The sequence below is a fragment of the Poromitra crassiceps genome, assembly GCF_964638095.1.
Source record: "Poromitra crassiceps genome assembly, chromosome: 15".
In the NCBI taxonomy this organism is placed as follows: Eukaryota; Metazoa; Chordata; class Actinopteri; order Beryciformes; family Melamphaidae; genus Poromitra; species Poromitra crassiceps.
Genome location: NC_139634.1, coordinates 35,961,377 through 35,981,411, shown reverse-complemented (window position 1 = coordinate 35,981,411; position 20,035 = coordinate 35,961,377). Strand labels below are relative to the sequence as shown.

General features: G+C 47.2%; 1 protein-coding gene across 1 annotated transcript in view; it reads right to left on the bottom strand.

The window, feature by feature from the left end:
• Positions 1 to 20,035, bottom strand: part of afg2a (AFG2 AAA ATPase homolog A) — a gene marked incomplete at both ends in the record, with an annotated part of 166,113 nt that overhangs the window by 129,418 nt on the left and 16,660 nt on the right. Inside the window, 2 exons of the mRNA XM_083651875.1 lie at positions 1,354 to 1,563; positions 9,652 to 9,806. Of these exons, the coding sequence (XP_083508001.1) occupies positions 1,354 to 1,563; positions 9,652 to 9,806 (365 nt within the window). The remainder of the gene's footprint in view (positions 1 to 1,353; positions 1,564 to 9,651; positions 9,807 to 20,035) is intronic.

Genomic DNA, 20,035 nt, shown 5'->3' with positions numbered 1-20,035 from the left:
TGTCACACACGGCGACGCCTTTCACAATGTTCAGCGATCAACAATTTCAACGAGCTGATCAATCAAACTCGGTCAGCCGGGGAGGACAGGCGGAGGCAGGGCGACAGCGGGGGCTGGCGGGAGGGGAGGGGGGGGGGCAGAGGGAATGGGGTGATGAATGAGAGAGGACAAACACAGGGTCAAGGGTCAGACAAGGCGCCCTGCAAAGGAAGCCGCGGAGCGTCGGACCACCTCCAGGTCATCAGAGAAGGCATCTCCAACTGTGAGGCGCACACTTCATATATTTTGTATGTACTATGTGTACGGAAAAGCGACAAAGCATTTATTTTTTGTGATATATCTATCATCTTTAACGACACCCAAAAGACCCCACGAATTACGACTTCATCACGCCCACCCCCCTGACATTATCCTACCCCCCCATCATATGTCACTTTATAGGACTACACTTATTATACACTTCAAATTTTGTGATCATTTTTCTGTATTGCTTTGTCTTCTACCATTGATGTGACCGCTGCGCTGCATACTTGCATACACTAAATATGTTGGTGCATTGCTATTATATAATGTATAGAAACAAAGAAGTTCAGTGGTAAACTAGAGGACGGCAAAAATCTGTCTGCTGTGAAATTTAAATACATTTGAACTATGATTATCCTTTATATGATGGACTGAGAAGTGTGCTTTCGAGCTTTCAAGCTATTTTCTTTTGGTTAAACACAGTGAGGAAAGATTTGAGCTATCTTTCAGAAAAGACAGACCCCGTGTAAAACTTTATTAGCAGGGCCTGGGCAAAACAGAGACGCACTTTTTATTTTAAGATGGCTCATTACGGCAGATGTTTGTTAGATACAGCAACCTAAAATAGCCCCAGTGCCTCACGCTGAAATGAAATGACTCAATCGTCAATCATAAAAAAAGACAGTGAAACGAGTATTTTAGAAGCTCTGGTTAATACAAGCCATTAATTGTGCATCAAATCGTTCAAAGAAAAAAGCATGGAAAAAGCATATTATTCCCAACATGTCGGCCATCAATTAAAAGCGGCGTAACTGAGGTCAAGTCTTGTCCTATTTTTCGGAGTGAGGCTTTTGGAGCGCTGCCATTGCGGTGTTTTCATGTGTTGACGTTCATTTGAAGGTTTGTAGTCTTTGGCAGAGCAGCGGACCAGAAGAAGGTTATACGAGGAGGCGCACCTGCTACGCATTTTTCTATTAATTCTACATATTTTGGTATCAAAGTTGGGGAAAACAACAGCCTCTTTGCCCAGCACCCCTCTTTGATTTGAACTCCTCCGCTATACATAAGCACTGTTTTAGATAGCATGATGACATAAAGAGCAAAACTCACTTTAATAGCCAGGAAGTTGAGGCCGCTCTCGTTAGCCAGGGCCTTGGCTATCATGGTCTTGGAGCAGCCGGGGGGCCCGTACAGCAGGACTCCTTTGGGTGGCTGGATGCCCATGCGGGTGAAGACCTCGGGGTGCCTCAGGGGCCACTCCACGGCCTGCTTCAGCTTCAGCTTCACCTCCTCCATCCCGCCCACGTCCGACCAGCGCACCTGGGACCAGGGAACGAGGGGTGGTCAGGGAATTTGGAGGTGTGTTTTCAAAAGGGCAAAGGGTAGTAAGATATGGTACTCATATATGGGGCAGCATATAGTGCTGTAGAAAGCCAATGTAAGTCACCAAACACAGCACATTGTAACCATTGATGTAACGCCACCCCAAAGCCAAATGTTTGTTGAAGCCTGACACCTCATGGTGGAAAATAGGGGACCGATCTGGCCTTCTCTTATTGGCTGGTCTATGTGCCAGGTGATGTCACCACCAGTTGTACTCTATAGAAGGTGACAACACAGGCCACACACACCAGCCAATAGCAGAAGGTCAATTCAGTACCCTACTTTTCAAAAATTAGTCAGGCAGATTTAGTTGGGGTGAAGTTACTCGTTAAGTATACTTAAAGTTTAAAGTATAATTTGTATTTGAATTATGAGATTCTTTTACATTAAATGCCTGTGGTGGGGCCACCATGACCCCAAACTGTACCGTATAAAACTGTACAAGACCAAGTATGACCAAATTTCATTTGTTTTTATTTCTCCTCACAAAAAAGTTCTCCCTTCAGCACTTTTTTCATGTAAAAAACGCTGTCTGTGAACTGAACAGCCCCTAATGCACAAATTGGCAAGCTAAGCAGCTCCTTCACAAATATATCTCGTCATACCATGGTCCACTAAAATGTTCATATCGCAGTGCATCTTCTCATACCATGGTCCACTAAAAATGTTCATATAATCACAGTGCATCTTTTGTCATATTTGACTGCAACCAACACAGGCTACTTTCAACCACAGATGGACATCTGTGCATCATGTATTGATTTTATTGTGGTTCCTTGTAATGAAATTGCTGCAAATCCAATTTCCTCATAAGGGATAATCAAGTTTCACTTAACTAAACTAAACTGAAACAACTGTCCTCTGCAGACCATGAAGTTTGATACTTTTGTATCTCAGGCGACATGAGGGTTTAGTAACACAACAACACAACACAACACAACACAACACAACACAACACAAGGTTTTTTAAGGCCAATTCGATACCAAAATTTTAGGATTCAAATATTTTGTACAGATATTCAATATCTTTAAGTTAGACAAAAAGAATACTATATATATACACAAGCATTTAGTGTTACCCAGAGCCTCTGAAACTGCATTTAGACCACGATGTTCCACTAACACTCTCCATAGAAACCCAGGTAATAATATTAAAAACAACCATAATAATGATGTAGCTTAATCAAAATGTTACATTATAATCAATTCATGGTCCAACCAGAGTAGTATGAATCAATTAGACAATAAATATAGCATGCAATCAAAGAAACAGCATCATATTGGAGGGGGACCAGATTGATTGGTGAATATTTGAGGCTAATAAAAGCCCACAGTCGCTCAGTCTAAGCTCAGTCTAAGCTCAGTCTAAGCTCATTCACTGCTTGTGGAGTATCGTGCGGCCCCGGCCTGCGGTGCCTCAAAACTCCAACACATCGCCAACAACAAATGCAACAGACCAAACACGTTGTGATTGCACGCTGACGTCTGGTGTTGCTCACATAATCTATACACACACAGAGAGGACCTTTCAACTTTCTGACCGCTGAAGTAAACCGTAAGGAATGGCGAGGTCTTCCAGATTACTGCCGGGGGGGCCGGCCGGGGGAGGCGGGGAGCGGAATAAAAGCATATTTGGAAGACGATGGAGGAAGCGGAGGAGAGAGAGACACGCTGGACCGGCGCGTAAAAACAACAGAGGGAGTCGGCCGACAGCTGTTTGTCTGAGAGACGGAGGAGGAGAGGGAGGGAGGGATGGAGAGGGAGGGAGGGATGGAGAGGGAGGGAGGGATGGAGAGGACGACCGGAGGAGATAAAGCAGATAAGCGGAGGAGAAGCTCTCCTCCCAGGAACTCTCAACCTTTCTGTGTTTCAGCAGCTCCTCGCCGACCCCCTCACCTTCCTCTCATGCTCTCTCTCTCATCCTTTCTTCCCTGCCTTATAGGGATGCACGATGATATCAGCACGTCATCATCGGTATCGGCCGATAAAGGCTTTGAAATGAAATTTCGCGTCGGCCCGAAACGATATGACAGGGCCGATAAAATGACGCGTTAATTATGCCCAAATGCTTGACTTGAGATGACATTATTGATCTGTTTTAAAACTTGTGAAATATGTCAAATTTGCCCTGGTTGTGGTGGCTAACGTCAGGGTTATAGAATCATCCAAGCCTGTTTAAGTAGGAAGAATCTTACAGTTTTGTTTGAAAGAAAATGTTAAAAGAAATATGGCATGTTTTACACAACCGAAGCTGAAGTAGTTGTCTTATTTTGTCCAGTGAACATTTTGAAAAGCATTGTATTTATGTCTGCATCTGCCAGTGGGCCATCGAAATATAATCAATAGTTAATTCCACTACAGGAGAGACGTGTTGTTCTCTGAAATTAGGTGGGAAAATGTGCGCATATATGATCAGTATCTGTATCAGCAATCGGACAAAAATAGTTGGAAAATATCGCCATATCTGCAAAAGATCCAATATCGCGCATCCATACTCTCTTCCTCTATCTACCTCTCCCTCTCTTCTTCCCTCTCTCTCTCTACTCCACTCCCTCCCCCTGTTTGCCTTCCTCTCTCTACCACACTCCCTCTCCCTCTCTTTCTCCCCCTATCACCCTGCCTCCTTACATCTCCCTATCACCTCTCTCTCTATAACTATTTTGCTCTCTCTACCATTCTCCCTGCCCCTCTCTCCCTATGACCATGTCTCTCTCTCTCTCTCTCTCTCCCCCTGTCCTCTTTCTTATCTCTCCATCTACCATGCTCCCTCTGTCCTTTATCACACTCCATCTCTCCTTCCTGCTCTCTCTGTACTTCCCTCCCTCCTGGCCCATTCATTCTCTTGACCATGCTCCCTAACTCTCTTTCCCTCCCTCCTTCTCTCCATCTCCCACCTCTCTTTCACTCTGCCCTTCTACCTTCTATCTCTCCCTTTCTCTCTCTCTCTCTCTCTCCCTACCTCTGTCTTTCTCAATCTCTCCTCTCTTTACTGCCAATCCCCTCCATCTCCCCCTCCCTGCCGCTCTCTTCTTCCCCCTACTAACCGCTCCCCCTCTCTTTCTCTCCCTCTCTCTCTCTCTCTCTCTCCATCCTGAGGTAACACATCCCAGGCCACCGGCGCCGTCTCCGGGGAACGAAGCACCTAATGGAAACCTGGCGTCTGGCCACATACTGTAAATACCGAACAATTTATGGACAGCAGCGCCGAATGAGAGAGACAGAGAGAGAGAGAGAGAGAGACAGAGGGGGGGGGGGGGGAGAGGAGTGTTGCAGAGATGAGGAGATAGGCCGGAAAGGAGGTGAGGGAGCTTGAACGCCCCTGCAAAGAGAAACAACTTGAAATAGAGAGCAGAGGGAGATCAAGGCCAGAGTAAAACAGAGGCTGATGGACGCAGCAATGGCGGAACAGGTGGTGAGGAAAGGAAGAGAACGAGGGGGAGGGGGGGGGGCATTTGATAAGACAACTAAATTCAACGTCAACCAAAAGTACACAAAGTACACACATTCTGGCATGAATGTGAATATATTTCATATTATGAATAAATCATATGAAACTATCCAATATGTAGCAGCTACAGTATGGTCGACTACGGGTTGTCGTGTCAGTGTGAGAATAGGGAGTTTAAACGGTATCGAGAGCCACTTTGCGCATGCGCAACTCCATCTAGCCGCCTCCCCCCTGTTGTAGCCCAGCTGCCGACTACGGGAGGAGGAGTAGTTTGACGCACCCGGCAGTACGCCGAGCTGTTAGCATGTGAATTACAAGTTTTCATCGTATTTGGCACTGTCATTCCGTGTATATTCAATTCTATCATTAGGAGTTGTATGCATAAAGAATATATTAGTTAATATTAGCTGAAATGATCTAATTTGACTGAATTTCTTCTTTGTTCATAGGCATGTCCGCTGTTGCCGGCAGCACTCAGGAGGAAGTATCCGTAGCGTTTTGGTGTCGCGCAGCTTAGTGATATCTGCTTTCTGGACTACGGCAACCCGGTTGGAACCCCCGTCGCCATCCTTAAAACGTCACCGCTTAAACTCCCTAATAACTAAAGCAGCTCGAACAAGTACTTGCAGAGAATTCCTAGTATTTGTTTGGACCTACCTGGAGAGCGCGATGGGTGGTGCTCACCTCATAGGAGATTACAATCAATAAATCAGCGATGACAATGGCAAGAAAGAATCTGAACGTTAACGCGGTACACTTTCCTGTGATTTGCGACGTGTGACAGCATACCCGACATTATCCGAATTGCCATAATGTGGTAAAGCCCCGCCCACCCGGCACCCCACGTAAATCAAAACAAATGCTAAAGGACGACTTGGAAACAGTGTTGGTTGGACGCGGGCTGGGCCAAGCTAAAGGCCTCCAGCCCCGCCTCCTCCTCCTCCTCCTCCTGAGCACAAATCAATCACCTGGCGCTCAGGTGCTGCCTGTCTTTTCCACTGAGGAAGCAGATGTGCCGCGCGACAACGCACGCTCTCATCTGCCCCACTGTCTTTCCCCTGTTGTTTTTTTGTGTTACGTTTCTGGGGGGAAAATAACAATAAAAAACACAAAAAAATAGGATTAATTGCAAGGTGCTTTTTGTCACGAATGAGGCGGCTGTGGAATTAGAGGGCGATGTTTTGACTCACACCTCACTGTGTTGTGTTTCTCCCCCCCCCCTCTCCCCCCCTTCTTCCCTCCCTTGCTTTTTGCTTTTGCGCGAGACCCAGTTATTATCTTTTACTGTTGTTTTCTGAACTTTACAAGGGGCCTCTCAGGCTCTGGCCCTTTGATGGGGTTGAGAGGCGGGTGCGGTGCGCGGGGGAACTTCGCAGACAAAAACTCTGGAGAGAGACGAGGAGGAAGTTTGAAGAAGAGGAACAACTGGCTTTGCTGCACAGCTGCCAGATCAAAATATGACTGCATGGTGGAAGATGAGTATTCACAACAACAACAACAACCACAACAACAACAAAAGAGGGTGAGTAAACAAGAAGAATAACCTCCGGACACAAAATAAACAAAAGATTAAGCAAACCGACTCGAGTTATTCACGTGTAAATATAATGTATATCGACGGGCGTAATCCGTCAAGCTGAAATCTGCAGAAACGTGATTTGAGAAGGTTCCCGAAGGAACTCGAGGCGTGTACTCGTCCGGCACCACTGGAAGTTTCTTATATAAAACGGATTAGAAACAAATGTTTGCACTCATGTGGATATAATCAAGTCCGGAGCTCAAACTCCCTCTTCTCTCTCGTTTCCAGGAACCCGCCGCAAGGAACTGAACGTCTCTGGGTGAGCTCAGTGCAGAGTGCTGCACAGAGAGTGGAGGGGAGGTGAGGGGGGAGAGGACTGAACGTCTCTGGGTGAGTTCAGTGCAGAGTGCTGCAGAGAGGGGAGGGGAGGTGAGGGGGGGGAGGACAGAGTGCTGCAGAGAGTGGAGGGGAGGTGAGGGGGGGGAGGGCTGAATGTCTCTGGGTGAGTTCAGTGCAGAGTGCTGCACAGAGAGTGGAGGGGAGGTGAGGGGGGGGGGACTGAACGTCTCTGGGTGAGTTCAGTGCAGAGTGCTGCACAGAGAGTGGAGGGGAGGTGAGGGGGGGGGGGACTGAACGTCTCTGGGTGAGTTCAGTGCAGAGTGCTGCACAGAGAGTGGAGGGGAGGTGAGGGGGGGGGGACTGAACGTCTCTGGGTGAGTTCAGTGCAGAGTGCTGCACAGAGAGTGGAGGGGAGGTGAGGGGGGGGGGGACTGAACGTCTCTGGGTGAGTTCAGTGCAGAGTGCTGCAGAGAGAGTGGAGGGGAGGTGAGGGGGGAGAGGACTGAACGTCTCTGGGTGAGTTCAGTGCAGAGTGCTGCAGAGAGGGGAGGGGAGGTGGGGGGGGGGGAGGGCTGAATGTCTCTGGGTGAGCTCAGTGCAGAGTGCTGCAGAGAGGGGAGGGGAGGTGGGGGGGGGGGGGCAGAGTGCTGCAGAGAGTGGAGGGGAGGTGAGGGGGGGGAGGGCTGAATGTCTCTGGGTGAGCTCAGTGCAGAGTGCTGCAGAGAGTGGAGGGGAGGGGGGGAGGACAGAGTGCTGCAGAGAATGGAGGGGAGGTGGGGGGGGGCTGAACGTCTCTGGGTGAGCTCAGTGCAGAGTGCTGCAGAGAGGGGAGGGGAGGTGTGTGGGGGGGGGGGGGACTTTAGGGGATAGGAAGGACGTTTCTTTTTCTGTCTTTTCTCTTTTTTTAGTTGCTGGCAGGAACCGCCGGCGACCCGATCTGCTTTCAATTACCGGTGGAGGATGATGTTAGCCCTCTTCCTGTCAGTTATGTCTTGCACATGCAAACTCCAAAACATCCTGGAGTCTCACCGCTGTCCTCTCATCCCTCTCTCGCTCCCTCCCTCTCTCGCTCCCTCCCTCTCTCGCTCCCTCCCTCTGCCTATCCGCTGAGAGCACAGTGATTCATCTCCGCTTCGGAGGAGGCTAAAATGGCCACGGGGTCGTTTCCACTCCTCTTCCTCGGCCTGACCCCATCCTTTAAGTGGCGCTGATTCAGTGGTCAGTGGTCCAGAGAGTAGTTAAGGGATTTTGTGGATGTGCATTAGGGGGGGGAGAGGAGGGAGGAGGGGGCTTCCACGCCAGATGAGAGCGGTTGTTGATGATGAGCGTTAAGTGGTTTTGGTTGATCTTTTGTGTTTTGTGCTTTAAACCAGGCAAAGATTGCGTGATGCAAAAGCAGCCTCCTTCTTTGCGGGGCCACTGCAAGGTTGAATGCAACTGAGACACAACTGCTGCTGATCACAAACATATAGATTGTGTCATTAAGGATGATGCTTCAAACTGGGGCAGGCGCGTGTGATGAGGCAAGAGAAGCAAGTACCATCAACGTTTCCATGAGTATTCTCTGACATGCAACGCCAAATTCCAATTTCACTTGCATCACTGCTGATGTTCAAACGTGTGTTTTCTTGAAGAGCAGATTCAAAAGCCACTTACCGTACTTATTACACAACTTAGCCTCCTTTGGGTAGCTGAATTTAGGAGATTTGTTGAATTGTGGTTATTATTCCTGCAGAGGCAGAGGTGGGGACTCTAGTCTTAATTGCTTGAGACTTGAGATGCATGCAGAGAAGACTTGAGACTTGACTTCTGGTGAGGCGTGACTTGACTTTGACTTGTACTTTGTTTCGATCCGGAGATCTCATGCACAACAGGCATCCACCATGTCCAGTTGGCTAAAGGGCTAGCCCCGCTAGCAGAGCGGACATGTAGGAGCCTTGAAGTGTTTGTTACAGCAATAATGACATGCGCTTGACTTGGCAATCTACATTTAGACTTGGGACTTGACTTAAGACTTTTGCCTCAAGACGTGAGACTGACTCGGGACCCGGGGCAAAGTTGACTTGGTCACACTTGTGTTCAGAGATAACTAGCTTCACCAGCAGCCAAGCTTGATAATAAACATGTGTCTGACTGACTGAAAGAAGAACATACGTTGATGACACTTGCAAAATATCTGTTCTATCGAATGGTTCTATCTGACATTGTCATGACTTTTCAGGGCCTGACTAATCTATGTCTTGTCTATAGAGAGGCAAAGTGAACATCGCTTCCTGCTTCAGCACTGTACCAGAGATTTTCATCCACCATTTATTTTCCCACAGACATTTCGTAAAATGCTTATAAAAAATAGTTTTACTTGGTCAAACCAAACGGTTCAGCTATATTTAGAATCGGGAGAGACCATAGAACATTTCACTCAGTCCAACTTAAAAACAACAACATTGTTAAAATATTCTCTTAAATTAAACCCGCATTTTTTTTTTACCTTTTGGTCCGAGTGAAATCTTATGCGATCTCTCCTGTTTCTAAATATATCTGTACCGTTTGGTTTGAACAAGTAAAACTATTTTTATAAGCATTTTACGAAATGTCTATGGGAAAATAAATGGTGGATGAAAATCTCTGGTACAGTGCTGAAGCAGGAAGTGACGTTCCACTTTGGCTCTCTATAGCTTCCCACGAGTGCAGCAACTCCTTCACAGACATAGAGTGCTACCTTGGGGACATCGATGGCGACTTCCCTCATGGCGCTGGGCTTCACTTCGGACGCGGCCCACTGGAGGTCCTGCAGAGTGACCGTCACCTTCCCCATCAGCTGCTGGTCCGACAGCTGCTGGTAGCCTCCCAGAGCTCTCTTCAACGCATGCAAACCTGCACAGAGAGACGGGTTGATAACAACATGAATCTTTCACCTCCAAACTATCATGAAAATGAACAGAGCCGAGGAAGAAGACAAAGAAAAGTAACCCTAAGTTTATCCATGACACTTTTTCTCTATGAAGTTAAATGCAAAGACAAACGGTTCAAATCTACCCCTGCACTGCTGACTCTAATAACACAAACTAATATTAGACAGGCTTTAACAAATGTTTAAAAACCATATTGGACTCGCAACAAACAAAATCAATAACAATCCAGTACTACATCTGAAAGAGACCGAAACCAAGTGATCAGTCACATGCGAGTTTCTAAAAAACGTGTTTCCAGTTTGTCTCTTAGAAGAAGACCCAGGCTTAGAGATGATAATAGTCACGGTGAATTGGACGGAAAGATTGTGATTTGAGATATCTACTGGGATAAAGGAAGGGATCGGAAGCTGCTGTTTGTTTGTTTAACCAGCAGTGCGAGTGTCGTCGTGGCTTGAGGGTTTCGATTCCAAAGCCACATTCACCCAGTCCAACTCTTGACTCAAAACATTCAGGCTTGTACACGCAGCGATCCAACGCACATCTCAAACTGGAACACTAATTCCCCTTTTGACGGCAAAAACGATTGGGCTTATATTATCGGTGGGGAGAAAAGAGATGGGGCCGAAGGGAAGGGAAGTGTAATTGAAGCGCTTAAGTTTTGAACGCCCGCGGCTTCAGTCTCGCAAACAAAGAGGTCGAGCGGAGAAGACAGCAATGTGCCAATGTGGAGGACGAGCCCGTGCTTCATTCACCTCGCTAAAGGGTCACAATGGGCTGATCCGGGAAGAAAAGGTGCGGGCAAAGTCAGCTCTCCACAAGGCTGAGAGGACTGATGAGTGAGGAGGAATAGCAAGCATACTGTAGTGTAGGACTTGCTGTAAGGACGCCTAAGCTGTAAGGAGGAGATGACTCTAAACTGTGTGTGTGTGTGTGTGTGTGTGTGTGGGGGGGGGTTAAAAACAATAGCCTACTTGTTAAAGTGATGTTAGACTTGTTGAATGTGAATGTTGAAAACTAGCACCGGATTTTCGGTGTTACACTTCAAACTGAATTCACTTATTGGATTCGCTTAACACAATTCTCCAGTCTCCTCTAATGGAGGACCGGAGCAACACATACTGTGATATACAGCAGTGGTTCTCAGAGTGGGGTCCAGGGACCCCCAGGTGTCCTCCAGGGGGTCCCCAGCATTGTTTGGACTATAATTCCATCCATAAGTACCACAATGACAGAATGTATGACTATTTTGGTCATGGGTTTCATACACTTTCTGTATAAAAAAAACACATCTATAAGCAAAAAAATCTCATCAGATGGAGGACCCTGGGACACAATCTTATCAGATGGGGGTCTATGGTCTAATTTGTGTCAGTTTAGGGGTCCTTGATGTGAAACGTTCAACCACTGAGATACAATATGATATTCTAAGCATAAGCAAGCATGTTCTCCTGTTCTTCTGCTTTACATTGAAACAGTTACACTCCCTGACGCCTGGGACCTGCGCTGTAAAGCCACATTCTTCTCCTGTTGGGACACTGAGCAGCTGGGGTCAAGTGCCTTGCTCAGCGGCAGCTAAACAACAGTTCGGGGATCATTACTCATTTCCTTTTCCCTTCCAGAATTCCCCGCTACGTAAGGGGATTCAAACCGTTGACCTTCCTGTCACAGGGATCCCGTTTTAACAACCGCTTGAGTTGCTATCAACGTCGGGGAGGGAAATGAAGATGGATTCAGGACTTCTCTCTGGTGACGGTGTCTCCTTGGAATTTTCCGTCTTGATTTGTGCGTTTTGCTTTGGGAGAGTTTTTACGCCATTCCCAGCGAGGGATAAGACATCGAAAGAAAAATCAAGGCAACCGCTTGACATGCTCGTCACGGGGATAGAAGTGTGCAACTGCAGTCTGTGTGTTCATCATCACAAATTGATGGTTCTCTCAAAAAGGTAGCGAGCACTTCTCATCAAGAGGAGGACGACATGACGGATTATCAAAGCCGTGCCTGACAAAGACCAGCTGAGAGTCAAACGTCTGCAGAGAGCATCAATCCAGCACACAGGGGATCTTTCTTCTCCATCCCCGGCTTGTCATTTCACCCCAATTCACATTACCTCCAATTACAGAAAAACACACACACGCGCACACGCGCGCGCGCACACACACACACACACACACACACACACACACACACACACACACACATACACACACACACACACACACACACAGGGGTGTGTGTAGGCAGGTCTGTTTGCAAGAATGCATGCAATCTATAGCAAATAGGTGGGAAGGAATGTGTGCGAAAGACCAAAAAGCGGAGCCACGGCGAAGCTCCAAACCCCCACGTGTGCGTCAGTCAGCTTGTGGCCAGCTGTGCAGATTGACGCGGCGCAGGTGTGGGAGGACAGGTCGTCTATTGAGCGAATGACACGCTGACTGAGGGCAATGATTACTAGTTACAAAACCAACCACAACACCGTCTGCATCCTCAGAGAGCTGGGTACCGGTCTATTAGCCACACATCACACGCACGCACACGCACACACACACACACACACACGCACACGCACACACACACACACACACGCACACACACACACACACACACACACACACACACACACTCTTGGCTTCCTCTTCTGAGTTGAAGGGGGGAGGTTCTGTGCGCGAGTTGGGGCGGTGAGGCTGGAGGGGAACGGACGTGGGCCAGGGCTGGGGGCCAGGGAGCAGACGAGAGGGGATTTACGATCAGACAACACTGCATCCTGTTTATATTTTCCAGGACCCCGACGACCGAGCAAGGGACAGACAGAGAGAGAGAGAGAGAGAGAGAGAGAGAGAGAGAGAGAGGGAGGGAGCGAGAGAGAGAGAAGAGGAAGAGAACGAGGAGCACGATTAATGCAAGTGGGTTTGTCTTCAGTGAGTATGCCAGGTCAACGCGTTCTAGGGCCGGGGATGGAAATAAGTAACCCAGTACCTAGTTCCTAGTAGTATCTACATTTTCGAGCCAAACAATATCTGCATTTGATCCTTTTTGTACACAGCCAATCACAGCAGCAGTTCTTCGATTGAACGTGAAGTGTGATTGGCCCACTTAGCGGCTACAAGCCCATACAGTCTGGTGGTGAAGTCGACGGAATGTTGTATTAAGTATTCTATTGGTATCGGTATCACTTTAAGGGTACTGGTATTGGTATTGGTACTGGTATCGTCATTTTTTTTAAGCAATACTCAGCCCTAAATGTGTTCCCCAGTCCCAGTTCCCTGGTGTATGACCTCCCTATGTCTCTCTCTCTCTCTCTCTCTCTCTCTCTCTCTCTCTCTCTCTCGATCCCCACAGGTCCAAACATCTCATCCATCCCACCTGGCTTGTGTGCCTGAGCTCTTCTTCTGTGTGAGTGCTTCAGACGCGGCGCTGCTGCTCAGACAGGCTGCACAAAAACATCTGGTCCAAGTGGAAGGCAGCAGGCAGGACAGGACAGGATGTGGAGAGGGAGGATGCAGGGAGGAGGGAGATGAGGAGCAGCAGCCACAACACCATATGTACACTAACCCAAGCCCAGACCCTCAGCTCCCTCTCTGAGAGGACACAACCCCCTCCTCCGCTAGCAACAACAAGACGGGATGAGGCAGAAAAGGTGTACTTGCGAAACGGCTGTGCTCCAAAACACTTTGGTTGACACTTGAAAACAGCCAGAAACATTTCCTCGATACAGTTTTAACGGGGGGAAAGGTAGATTGCGCAACTGCCTTGCTCCAAAACACATCGAATGGAATGGAAAACAATGTTGTGTCTTGGTAGGCCCTCTCCTAGGTGGACATGTGATGAAGCTCCGTGAGTGGAGAAACGTTGGCTTATGTTAAAGGTTAAGGACCATTAGTGTTGTTATCTATTCCACATTTCTGCCTCAGTTGCTTTCTACTCAACCCAGAATGTGAGAGCGCTACCGCGTGTGCAGACAACTGCTTTCACAGAGGGAAATACCGTATGGGCCTATAGCAGTGATACTCAACTTGCGGCCCGGGGGCCAGATGCGGCCCAGCGACAGGGTGCAGAGTGGCCCCCCCCCCCCCGACCTTTCTCTAATCATTTCACGTTGGTTTTTATTGTGAATTAGAATCTAATTCACAATCAAAACTAACGTGAAATAAAGTTTGACTGAGCTCCAGTTAAATTGTCAAATAGCGCCGTCTGCTCACTACCCAGGCACATGTATGTACTATGTACTTAACCTTACTAACTTAACTAACTATCCGGTGTGCACAACATTGTCAGACTAAACTCCGGCTGACACCCCAAAAACCTACAATTCGCTACAGAAAAATTGATATTGTTTGTTTAATAACTGGCCCCTGGCCTCCTATCATTTCATGAAAGTGGGCCCCGGCCAAAGCAATTTGAGTATCCCTGGCCTAATAGCGGTAGTGTAAAGGGCCTATAGTCAAGTACGGCCACATGCAAGCCCTGAGGACTGAAAAGATGAAGCCGATAAACATTAAGTTTAAGTTAAGTTTCACTGAGAATCATCTGAGAGAGCGTCTGCAGCCTATCTAGCGCGCTGCCAGGAGTAACGTGGAGCCTCGCTGCCCCTGACCAGAGGGGGGGAACGGGGGGTTCGTAAAGCCGCGGTGCTCCGGAGCCAGCGTGGACGGACGCCCCCCCGGAGGGCAGCGGAAACTCCGCTCAATGATGTGACTTGAACATTGAGCTTTAGGGATTCTCTCTCTCCTGACGGCTCTTGGCCGACTGCGAGCGCACATTTGGTTTAGTTATGAAAACATCCGATGGGAAGGGAGGAAGAGGAGGAGGAGGAGGAGGAGGAGGAGGAGGAGGAGGAGGAGGAGGAGGGGGGGGGGGGGAACAGAAAAAAAGAGGCAACACAACACAATTTAATCTGAACCTTATGTGGACTCTTTTCTTGCTTTCTCTCGTTCCTTCTTTCCACAATGTTTCAAATTCGCCGGAGATCTAGTGGGAATAGAGACTAAGGGGCCCCCTAAACGTACAAGAATGCACATTTGCAACACATCACACCAGGGCACAAACTAGGTATGGAAGAGAGAGGGGGGGGGGGGGAGAAACTCATTTCACAGAGCTGAAATTGGCCAGGCAGAGCGGAGGAGAGGAGATGAGAGCGGTTATTTGTGGTTTCTCAACAGGGATGGTCCTAATTACGCGGGTCCAAAAACAGACCTTCCCCCCCCCCCCAAATCAAGGCCTCCCTCTCCGGGTCACCTCCACTGACCCTCGCGCCAAACTGGCGCTCGGTATTCGCAAAGCAACCGAAAAAGCCCCAGAATACAATACATTTCTGCTCACAGACACTTCAACTCGCCATGACACCACATGTAACGACGTCAAAAAGAGTGACGGGACTTGGGACTTTGAAGAGGCTGCCATCAGCGAAACCCATGGCTTCTCGTAACTGTTTGCGGAGAAAAACAAATGTGTTCGAGCACTTTTGAGCAGGAAAAGCGGTCTCCTTTTAGCGGATACATCAGGCTTTATTGCAGCCGGCGTTTCCTTAAACAGCACGTTTGAAGGGGTTGTTAAGGAGGGATTTTTTTTCGACCTCTATATCGGCGACCAGGGAACACCGACACAGCCAGGCCTTTGGCAACCGCTTACCGTCACAAATAAAGATCCTGTTTTCACAACAGAGACAAATAAAGCTAGCTGACATCCAACAGAGATGTCTAGTGAGTGAACACAGTGGGGCTGCCTCGTAGCCCCGTTTGTGAAGCCAATGCGGAAGTAACTTAAAGAGCATGGTGCAGGTTGAGACCACATTGCATTAATATGTAGAAGGGGTATGTGGTTTTCCCCCCCACACATAGTTGAATTTAGACTTGATTTGGTAAACTGCAGAGGGCACTGTTCCTGAGATGGAACTCCCTCTCGGGATGCCCGCAAACTAGTCACCTTTCTTTATCCCAAAATAGGGCAATTGACTGAATGATTTTGTGTCTGCCCTGGTGCCTGTCACCTTTTTCACTCTCCATGAGTTTGCATCCCTGTGTCATCCCCAGAAGAGCGTTCTCCTCTTGTGATGTCACTAATGATGTACTAATCATGACCCCCAACATGTAAATTCAGATTTTTTTTCCCCCACCTGCATCACACTCTTTAAACCAAACTCCATTAAAGCATTCTTTTGAATGGCCAGCAGGGGGTGACTGCAAAAGAAGTGATCGGGCAGCTCGCCGATCACGGACCAATAGCAGGACTCGTTGTAGCTCTTCTCGTCCAAATTGACATCACTTCTTGCTGCAAATAATCAAGATGGCGACGGTGAAAATGCCAACCTCGAGGCTTCAAAACAGTTGGTCTAAAAACCAATGGGTGACGCCACAGTAGGTATGTCCATATATTTATACACTCTATGGTAATATATCAACATGCAAAATACTGGAATACAAATACATTTTAAACGTTAACCTCCACCTTCACCATGTGAATGGGAAGGTTCCAAAAGCCTACTGCGTTTTTGGATTTTGAATTTTTTTAGTTGCAGTAACAGATTACGTCACTGGGTGGTGCTCCTTGTTTTACCGAGACAGAGATACCACAGGCATTGAGTTCTACTCCCAGGCTATCCTCTTAATCTTCTTATCTTAATCAGTTAAGACTTTTAGTAGGACGTATGTTTGGAAACAAACGGTTTGGCTATACTTCCGGGTGCAACTGCCGTTCATGGTGAACCCATGCTCTCTTTGAACTCTAAACTACTCCTTCATACTTTAAGGTAAACACTCCATTTGAACTTTAAATGAGTCCCCACTTTTAGGACTCTATCACCTTAATTCAGCTTTAAGTTTTCTTTTGTACGGTTTGACAGTTTATGTTTTATACTTTTTTCAACCTTTATAATGGGACCCTATGGAGCCAGGAACTCACTCTAGCAGGCTGTACTTTTCACTAAATTGACACATTTAAAAAAACTGCATATATATAAGCAATATAAGCAATGTGATGCATAGTTTTTTGAGATATTAACATTTCTTTGGCACAGCTTTTCAGCTTGATTTAAAAAACTAGCTTCTGCTGCAGTGGCACCCAGAAGCACTGTTTCGTCGTCGTGACGTCACGCTGATTCCTCCTATATAGAATAAGTCGCATTTGTCGATTTATTCGTTTTAGCATGTGAAAAAACACCAATCATGTTGCTAAAGCTAATCTAAAGCCAAGACAGGTGTGTTGGTATTGACAACCCTCTCAAGCCCTCACATAGTATATCATAGTCGTTGTGCAACCTCGCTGTGGGATCTGCCTCTGCCAAGGGAGAGGGGGGGGAGGGTGAGTTAGGAAGTGTGTGGAGGTTAAAAGTTCCAATTGGAAGACTTCAAAAGGGGAACTTCACAGAGCTCCATTGTGAGAGAGACAGCAGCTCACGGCCCACAGAGTGGATGAAGGTGTGTCAAAAGGACTCCATCTGCACTTCGACAGTGCATTCCACACGTCGTCAGGGAAGAGCCAAGAGTGCGTGTTGTCGTGCGTCGTGCTCAACGCCCCCGGGCGCCGCCCGCCGCCGCCGCTCTCCAGCGGCGATGTCCTCGGATGAATTGTGAAATACTTTCTGCATTACGCCATTAAAGAAAAAGAAAAAAAAAAAAACAGAAAAAAAACAGGAACGTTTTCATTACTCGCCGGGGCTTCCGGAACATTCTCTGCACCTGTATTTACAATACCCAACATCTGTTCCCGGAGCTGAAACACCGCAATAATATGTGCTCTTTAAGTGTGCATGGCGCGCACGCACACACAGATTACAAAGACAAACACACACCACACACACACACACACACACACACACGTGTGCACACACACACACACACACGCGCGCCCGCGCACCACACACCCAAGTCACACACACACACACGCACGCCCAAGTCTCACACACACACACACACACACACGCACACACACGCACAGACACGCGCACACACACACACACACACACACACACACACACACACACACACACACACACACACACACACACACACACACACAGCTGTCACTGGGTAAAGGTAAGTGCCGGGGTTAAAGAGTACAAGGCGAACATTTCCGGATTTTATAAACAGAGGCCCCAAATAAACTTCACATACTGATCCCACTGATATTTATGTGACCTGTCCAGAAATTCCTCAAGTGTCTTTAAAAGGACAGAGCAGTTGGGAAAAGCGCTTTATATGGGAAGGCTGCGGGCGTAAACAGCACGCAGACGTTATAGCAGCACTGTTTGGCTTATTCACGTCTTCCACTGCTCAATTTATGGCAAACACACACAAAACGCCGCCATTGTTTCCTCCTCATTCGTACACAATAGACAAATCTCCGCTCCCTCGCTTCCTGGACCAGTCAAGTCGGGAAGATCAATCGCGTCGGAGAAAATAACGCTCGAGCGCTGAATATTTAGGTTTTGGGGGGCTTTTCGCTAAGCGTGTTAACCCAATCACTTTACACATTTGGCGAGTAAATCATTTAGTCCGTTTAGTCTAGCCGGGGGGAAATGGATGTAAATGATCTCGCCTGATCTTTGCCGTCAAATAGCAGGCTAACCAAAAAGCTTTTCAGTTGATATTGGGCAGAGTTGCGTGTTTATTATTCCACGTAATCAATTTTACTAGCCCTTTTTGTTCCAGTGGGGCTTCCCCTGTTTAGAGAGGCTTGTAAACAAACAGTGTGTCCGGATGTGGCACAAACCAAACAAGTGTGCACGTACGTACGCACGCGTACGTATGCACGCGCACGCACGCACACGCACACACACACACACACACACACACACAATCACAAACACTCACACATGCAATTTACACTGTTTAGACTGTGGAAGTGAGTCATCTGCTCGCAGCGGGATCAGTTGAACGCCAACAGGACGACACAGAGACGCCCAGAGAGACCACATGATCGCTCCCAATACCACACAACAAAACACCTCCAGGGATCCATCATGAAACGCTGGTTTGTCATCCGGGCTCAACTGAGGAACGGGCTCGACACAACTCGTCAAAGTTGGGGGGGAAATAAGATCAGAAGAAATCAACACCTACGTGGTTATATCAGAGGAGCTCTTTCCATAGACTCTTATGTGAAAATATAGTCAAGTGTAAACTCCCTTCACACACAACATGAATTGCTCTTTAGAATCAACATCACTTCTCCCTAGTGAGATTTTAGTATTGTTCTTCTGTTGTTTGTTTTGGAGTGGTTGTTATTTTTTGTTTTTGTTGATTCTAGTCTTTAGTATGGTGTCTTATGGCGTCTGTTTTTTGTTTTGTTTTTACAAAAGTGTAAGGTTTTGATTTACTACAACTATCTTTTATCTCTTTAACCTGCGCATCATTGATGGCCTCCGCCCAGGGACTACAGATGAAAATGAGCTTTTAGCTATATCTGGTACAATACATGTATTGTGCATTGTCCCTGCTAAATAAACAATACATTCAATTAATTCAAATGATCCATTTAGAAATAAACACTATTAATTAGTACGGCAACAACAGCCACTGCAGACAATTCTTCCTCGCATGCAGACTGAACTGAGACTTTTTATAACACAACTCCAACTAGCAAAAGTGCAGCAGTACTGCAACTGGCCTGCAGCAAAATGTGGGATTTCTGCAACACTCACATCTGCTGACACATCTCACATAGAGAGAGCAGTGAGAATATTGTGAGCAAGATCTGCATCAGATGCTACAGGAACACATTTTTCTACTGTCACTAATCCAGCAGATTGCAGATTCATGTTGGCAAAACTATTAGTCCAACTGTAAGAAACTATGAGGAGGGGCAAAACAAGAGTTCAAAAACAAGAGTTCAAAGCCAGCGCACAGAAGCAACGAAAGACTGGTGGCAGGGATCTGGTTAATTTTGTTGCAATGAAGTTGTGTGTTACACAAAATCATGACCAGGTGACTGACAACTAAAACATATATTTACATGCATAATGTTGCTAAAGAATCAACCACTGAGGGAGTGTCAATACAGTGCATGGGTGTCTTTTATTCCCATATCACCATTTTGTTTTGTGAATTCAAAGCAATGTATTTAAATCGAGGGTCGTCTAACTGAGCTTGGCTGTTTACTTCAGTGGTAATACACCATTTGGTCACTAGAGGTCCTCATTTAGGGCGAGCACCCTGCAGCTTTAGTGGAACTGACCTTTTGTCCTGAAAAAATGAGCTG